Raw genomic sequence first — 14,058 nt, 5'->3', positions numbered from 1 at the left:
CACATCAGAATGTCTGGGTTCAACTCCCAGTTCTGGCTCCTGACTCTGGCTTCCCGCGAACACAGACTCTGGGAGGCAGCAAGTGGTGGCTCAAGTCATGGGGTCCCTGCCATGTAAGTGGGAAACCTAGACTGAGTTCCTGGCTCGTGGCTCTCACCTGGCCCAGCCCTTGCCATTGCAAACATTTGGGGAAGCAGCCAGGGATGGAATCACTTATTCTCTCCCTGCAACTTTGTGCCTCTCAAAATATACATTTTAAAAAAATAATAATTGATAAAAAAATTAGTAAAAAAAATTGATAAGTAGAAAAAGACCATGACACAAGGAATCATGTTTTTAATAAATTAGTTAACTCAAGAGACAATGAGAAAGAGGATTTTCATCCACTGGTACTCCTTAGAAGCTTCTAGGAGCTGAGAACTCAATGCAGGGGTGGGTGGCAGAAACCACATATCAAGGAGCCATCACCACAGCCTTGCAGGGTTGGTCTGCACTCACAGCACGGAGTCCGGAGGGCAACGGGACCCAAGTATTCTGATGTGGGACAACAGTGCCTGAAGCACCAGGCCAGCACTGCCCCTGAACAAGTCCTCTTTTAAAAGCCACAAACGGCACTTATCAAGGGCTCTGAATGTTCTTTGGTCTTCTGGGGAAAGCACTTTGCGGGGTCCTTTGGATGTAAAAGGAGAAGAGGAAACACTTAGTCCTGACAGGAGGCTAAGCTGGCCTTCAGGAGCTAAAGGATCCACACGATGGTGGGGCAGACCACCGGGACGATGCGCAGGAGCCACTTCTGCATCTCACATACCCTGTTCTGTTCTGAGGTCCCAGCTGCACAGGTGGTCTTGGAGCCCTTGGAGCAAGAAAACAGCTCCATCACCTGAGTGCAGGCAGAGCCCTAAGGAGAGAGATGGCCAGTAGAGGGAGCCCCGTGGCCTCTGTTCAGAGCCCTTCTGCAGCCCCTTAGCCCAGCTTCCTTGCTTTGTGCCAGACAGGGCAGGAGCCTATGTCCATATGTGGGCTGTAAAAGGAAAGGGGACCATCCACAGCAGGGAGTGACCTGACCTGACATGGAGGGAGGTGATCTATAGAGAAGCAGAACACACTGGGCCAGCTACCAGTTGAGGAAAACAAAGCTGAGCGAAATTAAGACTTTGGAAAGGATTGGAAATTCCAAGCAGTCTCAAGGCATATGAGCAGAGGGGTTCCGCTCCTGCATTCAGGGCCCCCACCACTTCAACCCAATTGTCCCCATGTGGCTCTGTGGACCCAGGTCACTTTGGCAAACAAAAGGTTTCACTGTTTCGGTACCAAGTGCTGAACAGTAGCCACGATTAGAGATCATTCTAAGAGTACCAGAAGTGCTTTATACAAAGCCCTTGTCACTGCTCCATCACATCTTGAGCAATTTCTTCAAATCGCCAGTTGACATGTAGCATGGCATTTTCCATTTTGAAACTGTAAGCAATAGTTTATTCAATACAAGGAATGTTGACACCTCCAAATTGCCTGTTAACCCACTTCTCTCTTGTGATCTGCATGGTGTAGTAAGAGCCTAGGTTGGGGCAATATTCCAAATCCAAATTCCTTCCCAGGTTGCTTACACTGCCAGGAGAGTGCATATGTGTCAGTATTCTCCTATCCCTCCTGCACAGCTGGCGTGTGTGCTGGGACAGGTTCTGCAAAACCTACTGTGGTTCTTCTAGAAGCACCACAATTGACCATGTGGAGCAGACACACACATGCTGCCTCCTACTCATGCAGGGATAGTGAACACCCAGCTGGTGTGGCCGCGCCTCTGGGCTTTCCCCTACCTTGGCCCCTGGGGACAGTGGGCCCATGCCTTCTGCCTTCTGAGGTGAGCTGACTTTCTGGATCTTCGGGGATGCCAGCGGCACGGAGACCTGGGTGTTGGTGGACGAGTTGTTAGTGGGTGGAGCTGGGGTGGTTCCCACGGCCTCGGCCAGGTCCGGGGGGAGGTCATCTTCATCACTGCGGTTACTAAAAACACATGAAGCTCTGCTCATTACAATAAGAAACAGGCTGTGAGGAGGGCAGGCATGCAGGAAGGCAGGGATGGTGCTGGGAAGTTGGGGGAAGGGTGAACACTCCCCAGCAGGTGTCAGCCAAATGCCTGGCATCCCAGGGCTGCCTGCATTTTTCTGTCACTTGCCAGGGTTCCTTTTTTTTATTGTGATAAAATATACATAACATGACATTTATGGCTTTACCATTTTTAAATGCACCAGTCAGTGGCATTAAATGTATTCACAATGTCACATGACCATTGTCATAGTCTAGCCCTGAAATTTTCCCACTGACCCCAACAGAAACTCTGTATTATTGTTTAACAATAACTACTATGGCACCCTTCCCAGAGGAAAGGTTAACATATATTCTACTTTCTGTTCCTTATTCCAAGTTTCCCATAAAACAAGAATCACACCACACCACACCACAGTGTTGCCAAGGCACCTATCAAAATGCCTTCCTCGGACAGGAGGAGGCTCTGTATCCCAACCCCGGAGATTCCCAGTACCTCACCAAGGACTATCAGTACAGGCACCAAGGACTATATCCCAACTGCCAAGGAGATCACAGGGAACTAGAGTGCCCTCGTAGGCCGAGAACTCTGAGGTCAACCATTCTCTATCGGGTCTTCCACATGGGATGGAACAAGCCCAAATCCTTCCTCGCAGGATCCAAGGTCATCAGAACAACAGCCAGGAACCCTGAGCAGTCCTCAGAAACTGTTCTTCTAACAGTAAACTTCCTTCGGGACTAGGGAGAGGAGCTTTTCTCTGGTCCTTACTTAGTTCTATCTTTGGCTCCCCACCCTCTCTTGCAGTGACCATCAGGGTTGCTCCAGAGCCCCCAAAATTAGATCAGATAGACAGAGACAAGTAAGGGAAGCTTAGAACAGTCAGGAAAAAGTCAGCTTGGACTATCATATACCTTACTATAGGACACAAAGATCAGTTACTCTTCACTAAGGTATTGAAGATTTCTCTGCACACCCCTCCTAAAATTGTTCTGTTCCTCAATCGTTAACATATGGCTTGTTGGAGTTATAATCTTGTTTGGACTATCCTAAAATTCATGAAGTTCAGTAAAAACCAAGCTTGCATTCTATAAGCTGCTAAATATAAAAATGAAAATGGACACGAGACAGCTGAATAGTACCCTATAACCATTTTAAGGTGTATAGTAGCTGGTTGTGTATATACTAAAGTTGAGATGTCAATGAAGTAGTTACAGGATGTGGTTAAGAACTTGTATTTTCTAATATATTGGTCACTCAATACCATGCTAATTAACTTCATGATGTTGTAAATTTCCATGTTTCTTCCTGTAGTTGAAGTTGTGTAGTGGCTTGTCATTGGAGGGGATGATATTCTGCCAGCTCTACTTTCAGACCAAGGATGGTCTCCCAATGAAACTTGAATTTATCTGGATAATAAGATGCTGGAACCTCCACATGTCCCATGCCCACAATGAAAGACTCATGGCTGGTTCTGAACTGTACTACTGTAGCAATATGGAGGATTTCAATATGGGGGAGGGCTTGTGTAGGGGCTCAGGGAATCCCAGAGCCTATGAAACTGTGTCATAAAATGAAATAATCATTACAAAATATGCACAATGCCTGGCACAAAATCATCAAAAAAGTCTTCCTTTTATGTAAAAAATGCTCTATCTTATGGGCAAACCATACTTTATTTATCTATTCATTTGTTACAGACGCTTCTACCTTTTGAACTACATGAATGAGGCTGCTACAAACAGGGGCTAATCTGCTTTGCCTCCTACCTTTAATTCTTTAGCAGTGGGATGACTGACTCCTGTGTCCGACTGGGCTTCAACTCTGAAGAAACACCAAAACAAGGGGTCCTATTCTCTATTTCTTTAAAATGCAGGCAATTAAAAAAAAGTATTTATTTATTTAGTTGAGAGGCAGACACAGAGAATCAGGGAGGAAGGAAGAAGGGAGGAAGGGAGAGACAGCGAGCCAGCTCTCATGTGGTGATTCACTTTCCACATGCCTGTAGCAGCTAGGGCTGAACAAGGCCAAAATCAGGAGCCAAGAATTCAGCCCAAGTCTCCCATGCATGTGAAAATGAGTTGCTTGAGCCCTCATCACTATTTCCAGACACTGGATTCGGGAATCACACTGGGGTGGTGAACCAAGGCACTCCAATGTGGCACATAAGCAGCTTCCTCGGCATTCACCTAACCCAGGGATCTTACTTGAACAGAATCCTTTAGGTGGGTATTACAGGATCAGAGAAACTCACTGCTCTTAGTGAAGAGTGTCATCTAACTGCAGGTGGCTTTTTTTCTTTTTCTTTCTTTTTTTTTTTTTTTTTGGTGTGAAAAACCTGTTTGGTATGGCTACTAGAGAAGAGCTGGAAAAACAAATCTGTTTTAGAGTCACGTATCTCTGGCCTCAGAACCTTTCTGTGGAATGAGATCTCCTAGATTGGAAGGGGTATTATTAGGGAATCATCAACATGGAGGCAAGGTCTGGCCTGCCTCCCTGGACTTCTTTCTGAGGCTAAGATTTGAAGGGATGCTTTGATCTCCCCTGGGTGAGTTAGACTGGAAGCCCCTCTGACCTGCCCATCTTGGCACAGCTCTGAAGCAGTACCACTGAGTCCTTGCTCTTAGTATGTAAAGTCTGTACCTGAGAAATGAAGTCTGTTTTTCATGCCAACAGGATCACTGCCTCTGTAACCAACAGTTAACTCAATAGGCCTGGGGTATTTTAACCCTGCACATTCTGAAGGCATTGGTGAGCTCCTGGGGGTTAACCTCAAGGCCCGTGGGAGCTCCTGCCTGGCAGGAGTGTCTTTTATACTCAGCACCTTGGACCAGGTCAGAGAGCTCATGCTGTCAATGTGATTGACAGAGAAATGCTTGTTTTTGTGTTCCTGGTGTTCTGGGCCACACAGTATATCTGTTTGACCTCTGGTGAGGTAATAAGGTCAGCTGTGGTCAGCTATTTGGGTCTGCCATGCCTATGTGACTGTCTCCCAATAAAAAACATGGATGCTAAAGTTTTTATTACTCCAGGGAGCTTCCTGGTTGATAATGCACTGTATATACTGTCAGCAGAATGAATCACTGTCCATGTGACTTCAAGGTGGCAGAGGACAGCGAAAGTCCCCACCTGGTCTTCCTGGAACTCCATCCTATGCTCTCTCCCTTCGCTGATAATAACACATGCCTTTTCGCTGTAATAAACCCTGGAGACACAAACGTAGCCTGTACAAGGTCCCTAGTCATGGTCCCATGGCAATGACCCTCATGGAAAATACATGGCCACGGGACATAGTTGTATTGTGAACGGCCCTGAAGGGGGAAGACCCTGAGGGATGTGGAGCATTCTGTGTAGCAGAAATCCCAGGAGGAGGATGTAGGATTCATTCCGCCCCCCCCCCCCAAAAAACAAAAACAAAAACAAAACAGAAGAAGGGGAAAAGGTGAGGTTTGAATAACTATGTGGACACATTTGTAAGGCACCCCCCCCCCGCATTTGGAGCTCACAGCTCCAAATCAGTGACATGTGCATCTGCCTATTTCATTTTCACAAGAATCTTGTATTACGATCTCCGCTTTCCAGAAAATCAGATGTAATATTCACGGATTGGTTGTGAAATTACTTCAAGGTCACATACCTAGGCAAGTCAAGAAGTTGAATTGCTTTACCTCATTTAAAAAGACTGATGACATTAACTAGTTAAGTGGAGGGGTGTGAATCACTTTTTCCACATTAAAAAGATACAGTCACCTTAAACGTGTAGCTACTGTTTATTTTTAAAACACAGGTCATTTAAAAACCATAGCTCGTCTTTGAAATTGATGATTCCAAAGTCTAAGTGGTTTCTGTAATCTTTCTCTTAGATATTAGGGCAAGAAAAGCCGAAAGCCTACAAGTTTTCCAATTTTATCTGCTTTTACATAATGTTTCCAAATTTTTTTCAAAGACTCATTTGAAAAGCAGAATGATGGAGATTTTTCATCTGGGGGCTCACCCCCTAAATGATCTCTATAGCCAGGTATGGGCTGGGCCAAAGCCAGGAGCCAGAAACTTCATCTTGGTCTCCTTCTTGGCCATCAGGGGCCCAAGTACTTGGGTCATCCTCTACTGCCTTCTCAAGCACATTAGCATGAAGCTCGTAGCTGGGACTCAAAGCAGTACTATCATACAGGATATTGGCATTGAAAAGAATGGCTTAACCCACTGTGACACGATGTCAATCCCTTCAGTAAAATTATATGTATATAATTATCTTCGTTTTGAAATTACTTCTTTCCACCTTAACAATAAACATGTTATTTTTGATAGCATGAGTCTGAGAAAATGGTGATTTTTCCCTTTGGACTTTTCTGTGCTATTTATTGAACTTTGAAAGATCTTGACACTTTGCTTAAATCTATTATAAAATTGTACCTCCAGGAAAAGATATAGCAGTTTGTTATTTTCTAGATATCGGTAGCTATCTGGTATCAGTATAAAATGACAGTTTCACCTGCCTCAAACTCTTTGCGAAGTTCCTGGGCTTCTTCCTTCTCTGTGGTCATTCAGCAACATTCTGCCCCCATCTCACTTCCAGGACAGGACACGGCCAAGGCTTCAGTGGGTAGCCTTTGCAGCCATGGTTTGAAACCCCGTGTAAGGCATCTGGATGTTTTTTCTGCTCTTGGTGGAGATGTACTATCTGAGTACATGTAATCCAACTGAGGAATTGAGAATAACCTAAGAGTCCAAAGGGCTATTTGTGTACACACATACATCTCTATCTCAAAAATGATCACTCAGAAAGTCAGGAAGTCAGTGTTTTCCTCTCTATGCTTTCTTGGGCCTGGGTTATCATCACTAACAGTGTCTATAAGCAAAGACAGACAGAGGGATGACAACCAGCATCAAGGACCCAAGAACGATTCCTGGGATAGAAACTTCACACGGGGAGAATCTCACCCATTAACTGTGTTAGTTTCTGTTGATAGGGGAGATCCTGACACTCTTTGGTTTTGCACACAGAACATCTTGGGGGAAGCTGAAGAAACATGCACGTGACATTCATGGCTTGAGAAAGGTTCCTCCAAAAATCTGCTAAGTGAGTGAACTCTTCTCCCTTTCCAGGTCACCTATCAGTCAGTCATGGTTTCAGATGACGACATACCACCAATGGCAATCATTATGTTTTGTATTTAAAATGTAAAAACAAAAGCAAGTTCCCGCAGTATGATCTTTGGGGAAGCAGAGTTTTGTGGTTTATTTTTCCCCCCAACGATCATTAGGACTGTTATGTATTTGAGCTTCACTTGCTCTGGCTTTCTTAGGAGATGCAGCTGCTTACACCACCCAGAAGTTTCCAGTACGGTTAACGAGGATGTGTCAGCTCCTAGCAACTGTGCATGCTTTTTCTCCTTTTCAAAGGTGCAAAGGCCAGCCCTGGGGTGGTGGTTGGAGCACTTCCTGGGAAGGGATGCTCCTTCCCATGCTGGATTTTTTTTTTAATGGAATTCTCTCTACACCAGACTTTTCCTCAGAAGTTTCCAGAATCTGAAGAATAAAGTAAGGGAAGCACATCCTGTGGAAGTGTAAACCCCACAAAATTCCTCAGAGGTCGCTGATATCACCCCTACTTTACAGATGAAGAAAGAAAGGTCCACGTAGCTTAGAGCTGTGAAGCAATGAGTGTGCTAACAGGAGCCTTTGCAGCTCCAGAGCTATACACTTCCCATTGCGACCAGGGATCTCCCTGCGGCTCTCGACCCACTGCACCTCCAGACTATGTGTGGGCTGCAGGGGAGGAGGCCACGAATGGGAGCTCCCACTGAGAACAGCATTACAAATATTACCTATGCTACAGCTTCCCCCCATTTTTGGATTGTATTTGTGTATGTGAGAATTTGTCCTTCCCTTTAAAAAACTGTGGGTCTTTGGGTGGGAATTGCCAAAATCACTGTTAGTCCCTGACAATGTCTAGAATAGTCCTGGGCACATCACAGACCAGACAGCCTCTGGCGGTCCTGGGCCCTTGAGAGACATAAGCCTCATGGCTTAATGATTAGCTTGGGCTCTGTGGACAGATTGCCCCTGGATATCTACCTGCTTTGCCCATGTGGGAGGCTGCAGGTACACATCACACCATGTCCCTGGGAGAACTTCTGATGGGAGTCTCGGTCAACTGGCAAACCTTGGTAAACAACTCTAGGAAGTCAAATGTTATATTCATCTTGCTATTCAGCAGGTAACGAGTTTGCCCTGAGACCTAGCTTCCTTTGCTTCATGACTTTTAACTTCATTGGCGGGTACAGTGAGATAGACATACTTATTAGCCAGTCACAATGTTGTTGTTGGGTGAAAGTTCTGTTAGAAGTACTTCCTTTCTTCTTGCCGCCTTTTCCTACTATATAAGCCTGTAACTCTTTCAGATAAAGGGACATTCCCTCACCAGTTTTGTTTTGCTACAAAAGAATGCCATAGCCTCACCCCTTGGTGGTCTCGGGGCTTACGGGACAGAAGACTCGTGAGAGATTGTGTCACCATGCACTACTCTGCTGTAGAAGGTGGTCTCTCTCATGACTGCCTGAAGACCCCCATCTGGTATTGATATGCCATGCAATACTTCCTCTTGAACGTGAGCTGGATCTAGGGCCTTGCTCCTAATGACTGGCATGTGGAAGAAATGATGTGATGTCATCTTGCAGGTAGGTTACCAAAAGCTGTGTCTTTGGCCTGGCTTATCCTCTGGGTGGCTCTGCTGTGTGCTTCTCTGATGGAGAAAGCTGGAGAGCTGCATGTGGCACCACCCTGAATGCAGCCTTGTCCCTGGGGCCCCTGAGGAACTGAGTCTGATCATCAAGCACAAGGATGAGCCCTCGGATGAAGCCACAGCTCTCGCCGCCAGATTGAAGGCCAAGGGGAATCCAGCTAAGCCAAGCCATGTTCCCAGACCACAAAACTGCCAGCTGATAAACACAGACTGCTCTACCACAGTCAATTATGAATACATTTGCCACCGATGTCATGTTTTCAGGGAGAAAAAAAATCTTGTTCCACTGGGAATTCTGAAAGTGACTCTGTGACACTGGCTAAAAGGCTAAGCAACATTTATAACTCAACATTGAGCATCACTGGGGCTGTTATATAGAAAAACTTGCAGGGCAGAACTCACAAGCTATACTGTCTTGTTAACTTCCTCACTCGGGGTGGCTTGACTTCCGGCTTTTCCACAGCTGGCTGGGCGGGTTCCACACGTATGGGGATGGGACTTCTAGAGACGTACCGAGAAACCAGAACAACAGCAACAGACAAGGCTTAATCGCTCATGTTTTCCAGAGAGGACTGCAACAACATTGTTGACAATGGAGGAATTCCTTGCTTGCTTTACGATTTAGTTATTCAATAATGATTATTTCTAAAACATTGAAAAGCCATTGAGAAAAAAATATAACAAGTGGGAAGTAAGTATAGTTAGGCTGACCAATAAAATTGTCCCACCCTGAAGAGCACTCTTACTCCCTCATCTGAGGGTTTCATTCATAATCAAGTTTTGTTAAGCAAACAAATGCAGAGACATCTATGGCAACCCATTTGCGCATAGCAATAATCTGGAAACTACACTATTTTAAACAAAGCGCATATATATGTGCTTTAATATATATTAAACAAAGTATATATATATATATATATGTATATATATATATATATATAATGCATCCACTTTTATTGGAAACGCAGAAACACAGAGATACAGAGGAGACACAGAGAAAGATCTTCCATCCACTGATTCACTCCCCTAGTGGCTGCAAAGGCTGAAAGTGAGCCAATCTGAGGCCAGGAGCTGAAAGCCAAAAGCCTCCCCTGGGGCTCCCACGTGGGTGCAGGGTCCCAAGGACTTGGGCCATTCTCCACTGCTTTCCCAGGCCACAAGCAGGGAGCTAGATGGGAAGCAGAGTAGCCTGGGCACGAACTGGTACCCAAATGGGATCCTGGTGCATACAAGGCGAGGATTTAGCTAGTAGGCTTTCATGCTGGGCCCAGAATATATATTTTCAAATGATAAGGAACTACTGCATATTTTATGTGAAAATGGATAATCAAAAGACTTTCAGGATGGGGACTGAAACATTTTAGTCACATGTACACATGAGAATGTTAAAAAAAAAAATTAAGCTTTGTTTTTACATTTCCTCAAAAAAAAATGCTGATTCACTTCATAAATTCATAGGAAAATAGAATTAGAAGGAAAGTTTCTTTTGGTCCAAAATCTACTATGGAAACCAACACATCATTTTTAATTCTATGCATTTCTATCATTTTTTCAAAGACCCACTGTATGTCTTACAACTATTCAAAACTGATTTAAAGAAAAGTTTTCACATTTTCATAACAGCCATGACTATTTGTATTTTCATTTTATGTGGAAGGCAGAGAGACAATGAGATCTTCCCTGTGCTGGTTCACTCCTCAAATACAGCAGCAAGGGCCTAGGACAAGCCAAAGCCAGGTATCCACACCCCAATCAGGTGGTGGCAAGGACCTGCAGTCTCCCATCTGAATCAGAAGTGGAGTAGCCAGGACCTGAGTTGGGCATTGCAGAGAGTACATGGGAATCCCAAGGCGGGACTTAATGCCACTGCACCAAACATCAGTCCCTGACTTCAGTTTTATTCTTTTTCAAGGTTTATATACTCATTCATTTGAAAAGTAAAACATCAGACCAAGAGAGGATCACTGCCCAAATGGCTGCAATGGCCAGGTCTGGGCCAGGCTGAAGTCAGAGTCAGGAACTCCATCCTGGCTTCCCCCATGGGGCCATCACTGCTGCCTCCCAGGTGTGTCTGCAGCAAGCTGGATCGGAAGGCAACAGGGCAGCCAAGATTTGACATGGCACACCCATACGTGATGCAGCTGTTCGGAGTGCTGGCTTAACTTTCTGCAGCCACAACAACAGCCCCTATTCCCAATTTCGTTTTTAAAAAATATATCAGCAATTGCTTTCTCTGACTAAAAGGGCATCCAAGTAAGTTAAAACCCTAGTAAGTCAGTGAACACTTTGTGCCTTCCACAGTCTCTTCCATTAAGTGCCGCATATAGCTCCAGGTATGTGGCCACTGCTCAAGACATGTCGGTTGACTATACTTGGTATGAGTGTCAATGTATGCAGAGTTCATGGTCTCCTCAAGCTGGGGTGCCAGAGCAAATGGAACACGATCCCTGGAGGACTCAGTCTATGGGAGAAGCATGTTCCCTTGCCTGGGTGGAGTGGATGGTATTCAGGAGGCCCACATGGAGGACCAAGTGGGAGACAGAGTGGAGACATCAGGCACTGGGATTGCTGCGGGGTGAGGTCCTAGTGAAAGAGAAGGGCTTGTGATGATAGGGAAAGCAGGGCCAGAGCCAGGGCAGGAGGGTGGTCCAAGCTGGTCATACTCAAGGCAATGGTAGCCACTAAAGGTTTCAGGGAAGGGAATGGCACAGGCAGATTTGCATTTTAGAAAGATCCTTGGCACAAGAAAGAGGGCACTTGGGAAAGATCAGCAACATCTTAGCTGCCATGGGAAAAGAAACGAGCAGGGCTCAAGGTAGGCAAGGATTATAGACCTAAAGACAGAAAATGATGTGGGAGAGAACACAACTGAGTTGGAGATGGGAGAAGAAATCCAAGGACTAAACAAACTGAAAAAACAGGTGAAGGACAGTGGGGTGGGGTGGGAAGAGATTAGTAAATGTTTGAAAATCCCAGCCAAGCAGCTATGTAGGTGTTCTGCAGTGAAGCAGCTTAAGAGAAAGAACCTCGACTGGCGATTGTAAGATGATACAGAGAAATCTTAACTTTTACTTCTGGCATCCAGTGAAAAATCCCCTACGCAACAGTTCTAGACACATGGGGTGTTAGCTAAAATGCTGATTTCTGTTCCCCACCTCCGATCTCATACATACATACATCTCTCTCTCATGCATACATCACACACACACACACACACACACACACACCTCTGAAAGGATTGGAGGGAGACCCATGTCTTTATTTTCAACAACAAACTGACCCACACTGCAAAGTCTGACTCTAGGCAGACTTGAGTGTGGCAGCACAGGGCAAAGGGGCTATGGTGCTCGGCAGGTTGTTCGCCACCTGGGACCGAGGGGGGGGGGAGCATTTGTGCTATCTGTGCGAGCAGAGGAGGAAGAGCCTCCTCTGGGCTTTGGGGGTTGGAGAGAATAGCCCAGCAATGTTAAAGAACACATATGAAGCACCAATGAGGGTTATGTCCACAGGCTCAGGGAAAGTGATCAATGGAGCTAAAGCAGGCAGCAGAAGCTGCATCAGGAGGGACCCCCTGAGCCCTGGAAAGGATGGACTCCACTGTGAGAGCAATTGGGAGTTCTATGGGACTTCACACACAGGAATGTCAAGGCCAGCAGTGCATGCCTGAAAACCAACCCAAAGAGCAGGCATTGTTCATTATTACAGGACCTAAGAAATAGAAACAGCACTGGAACTAAGCAGCATTTCTGAGGCTTAAAGGAAGCTGTTGAAGCAAGTCTCTGTGCTCTCATCACATGCCTGTTTTATTTTGCCTCTCTGATTTGATCAGCCAATTCCCCCATGGGCAATGTTGTGAGGATAATGCTGATAACACAGAGTGTATCACTTCTTCACTCAAACAAGAAACAACAGACCTTACATTAGCATCCTGAAGACTGGTTTTCTTATTGATATTTACAAACGTCGATTCCTCTTTTCCAATCTGTTAAAGATAATAGTCAGGTTAGTCAAAAGGAAGAATTTTGGATTGTGAAGATGTTTTCAAGTCTACATAATAAATTCAAAAGATTACAGAAATACGGACATCGACCAAATAGGTAGTTCACTATTTGTTCAATCAACAGCCAACCTTACTTTGGTGTTCATAGAAGTTACTGAAAACGAAACAAAACAAAACATTCTTCACTAGAGAAGGAAGACCCAAAACCCTATCAGGGCAGTCAATTCTTGTACTCATCTTTATGGAAACACCAGCCACATGCCGGATCAGGCTTCAGTGCAAAGGGGATAATATAGGACAAGTCGGAGCCATGGTTTAGTCCCTCAGATCCCACTTAGATCAGGAGCCCAGATGAGTTAGTTCTATGACCCTTTACAAAGGCATCTGGAATCTGACCTTTCACATCAGCAGGACAAGCCTGAGATGATTGCAATAGAAGCTCTGCCTTCCTCCTTCTCCCTGGTGAGTCCCCAAAACAATGTGGGTGAGAAAGGGACACAGCCAGGCCAGCCAGCTAAAGGCAACCTCGGTGGTCAGTGGGAGATGCAGCAGTCAGCATCCCATGCAAGGCCTGATCTCTGTGTAGATCCACATGGAGCACGGTGCTCAAAGGTGCTGGCTTGGAGGTGCTGGCATGGTTAGCTGGTGACAACTGTCGCCATGTGGATCCTGCTTCCTGATCAAAGCCTTTCTTAAAGCCAGTGACCGACAGTGCCTTTGGTCTGTTTCTCCCTTTCCTTATCTTCTTTGCTGTCAATAGTGAATTAACACTCACATCCCTAGTGGTGCTCCTGGCTGCACACCAGCTCTGTCCCTACATCACAGTCCCTGGGCCACTCTAACCCAGGGGCCCATGAAGCATGTCCCTGGAACACAATGACAGTGGCAGCTGCTTTACAAAATGTCCTGTGACCAATTGGGTGCGAAAGGTACTAAGGCAGGTTTCTGAGCCTGTAAGAACCTAATGTGTACGGGGAACGGCCCAGGGGACCGAATGCACAGCGTTTCCAGATTTAGCGGGGAACATCCTGCAGGGCCAGCCGAAGAACATCTTGGGAAACACTTTGAAATTACTGACCTCACACCTCGCCTACTTTCCCTTTCATGCTTTGTGCCTTTCCATATGTTTAGAAACGATACTTTCTTCTCTTCTTAACTATTTCTCACCTCTTCCCTTCACTTTACAAAATAAAATCTATTTTAAAGATTTGGGAGACAGAGGAAGAAAGAAACAGACAGAGCTCCCATTTGCCATTTCATTCCCAAACCCTG

General features: G+C 45.5%; 1 protein-coding gene across 3 annotated transcripts in view; it reads right to left on the bottom strand.

Moving 5' to 3' along the window:
• Positions 1–14,058, bottom strand: part of EPB41L4B (erythrocyte membrane protein band 4.1 like 4B) — a 128,985-nt gene that overhangs the window by 21,766 nt on the left and 93,161 nt on the right. For 2 of the 3 annotated variants that reach the window (XM_040963529.1, XM_040963531.1), the window contains exons 19-21: positions 12,701–12,768; positions 9,189–9,287; positions 1,815–1,992 (exon numbers count right to left, since the gene is read on the bottom strand). In XM_040963529.1, coding sequence (XP_040819463.1) covers positions 1,815–1,992; positions 9,189–9,287; positions 12,701–12,768 — 345 coding nt within the window. Of the gene's footprint in view, positions 1–1,814; positions 2,002–9,188; positions 9,288–12,700; positions 12,769–14,058 lie in introns of all 3 variants that reach the window. The other variant, XM_040963530.1, reaches the window with a different exon arrangement.

This window comes from Ochotona curzoniae, unplaced genomic scaffold (genome assembly GCF_017591425.1).
Source record: "Ochotona curzoniae isolate NIBS_2020 unplaced genomic scaffold, NIBS_Ocur_1.0 scaffold_3208, whole genome shotgun sequence".
Lineage (NCBI taxonomy): Eukaryota > Metazoa > Chordata > Mammalia > Lagomorpha > Ochotonidae > Ochotona > Ochotona curzoniae.
The sequence above is the reverse complement of the archived record's forward strand: the minus strand, read 5'-3'. Positions and strand labels throughout refer to the sequence as shown.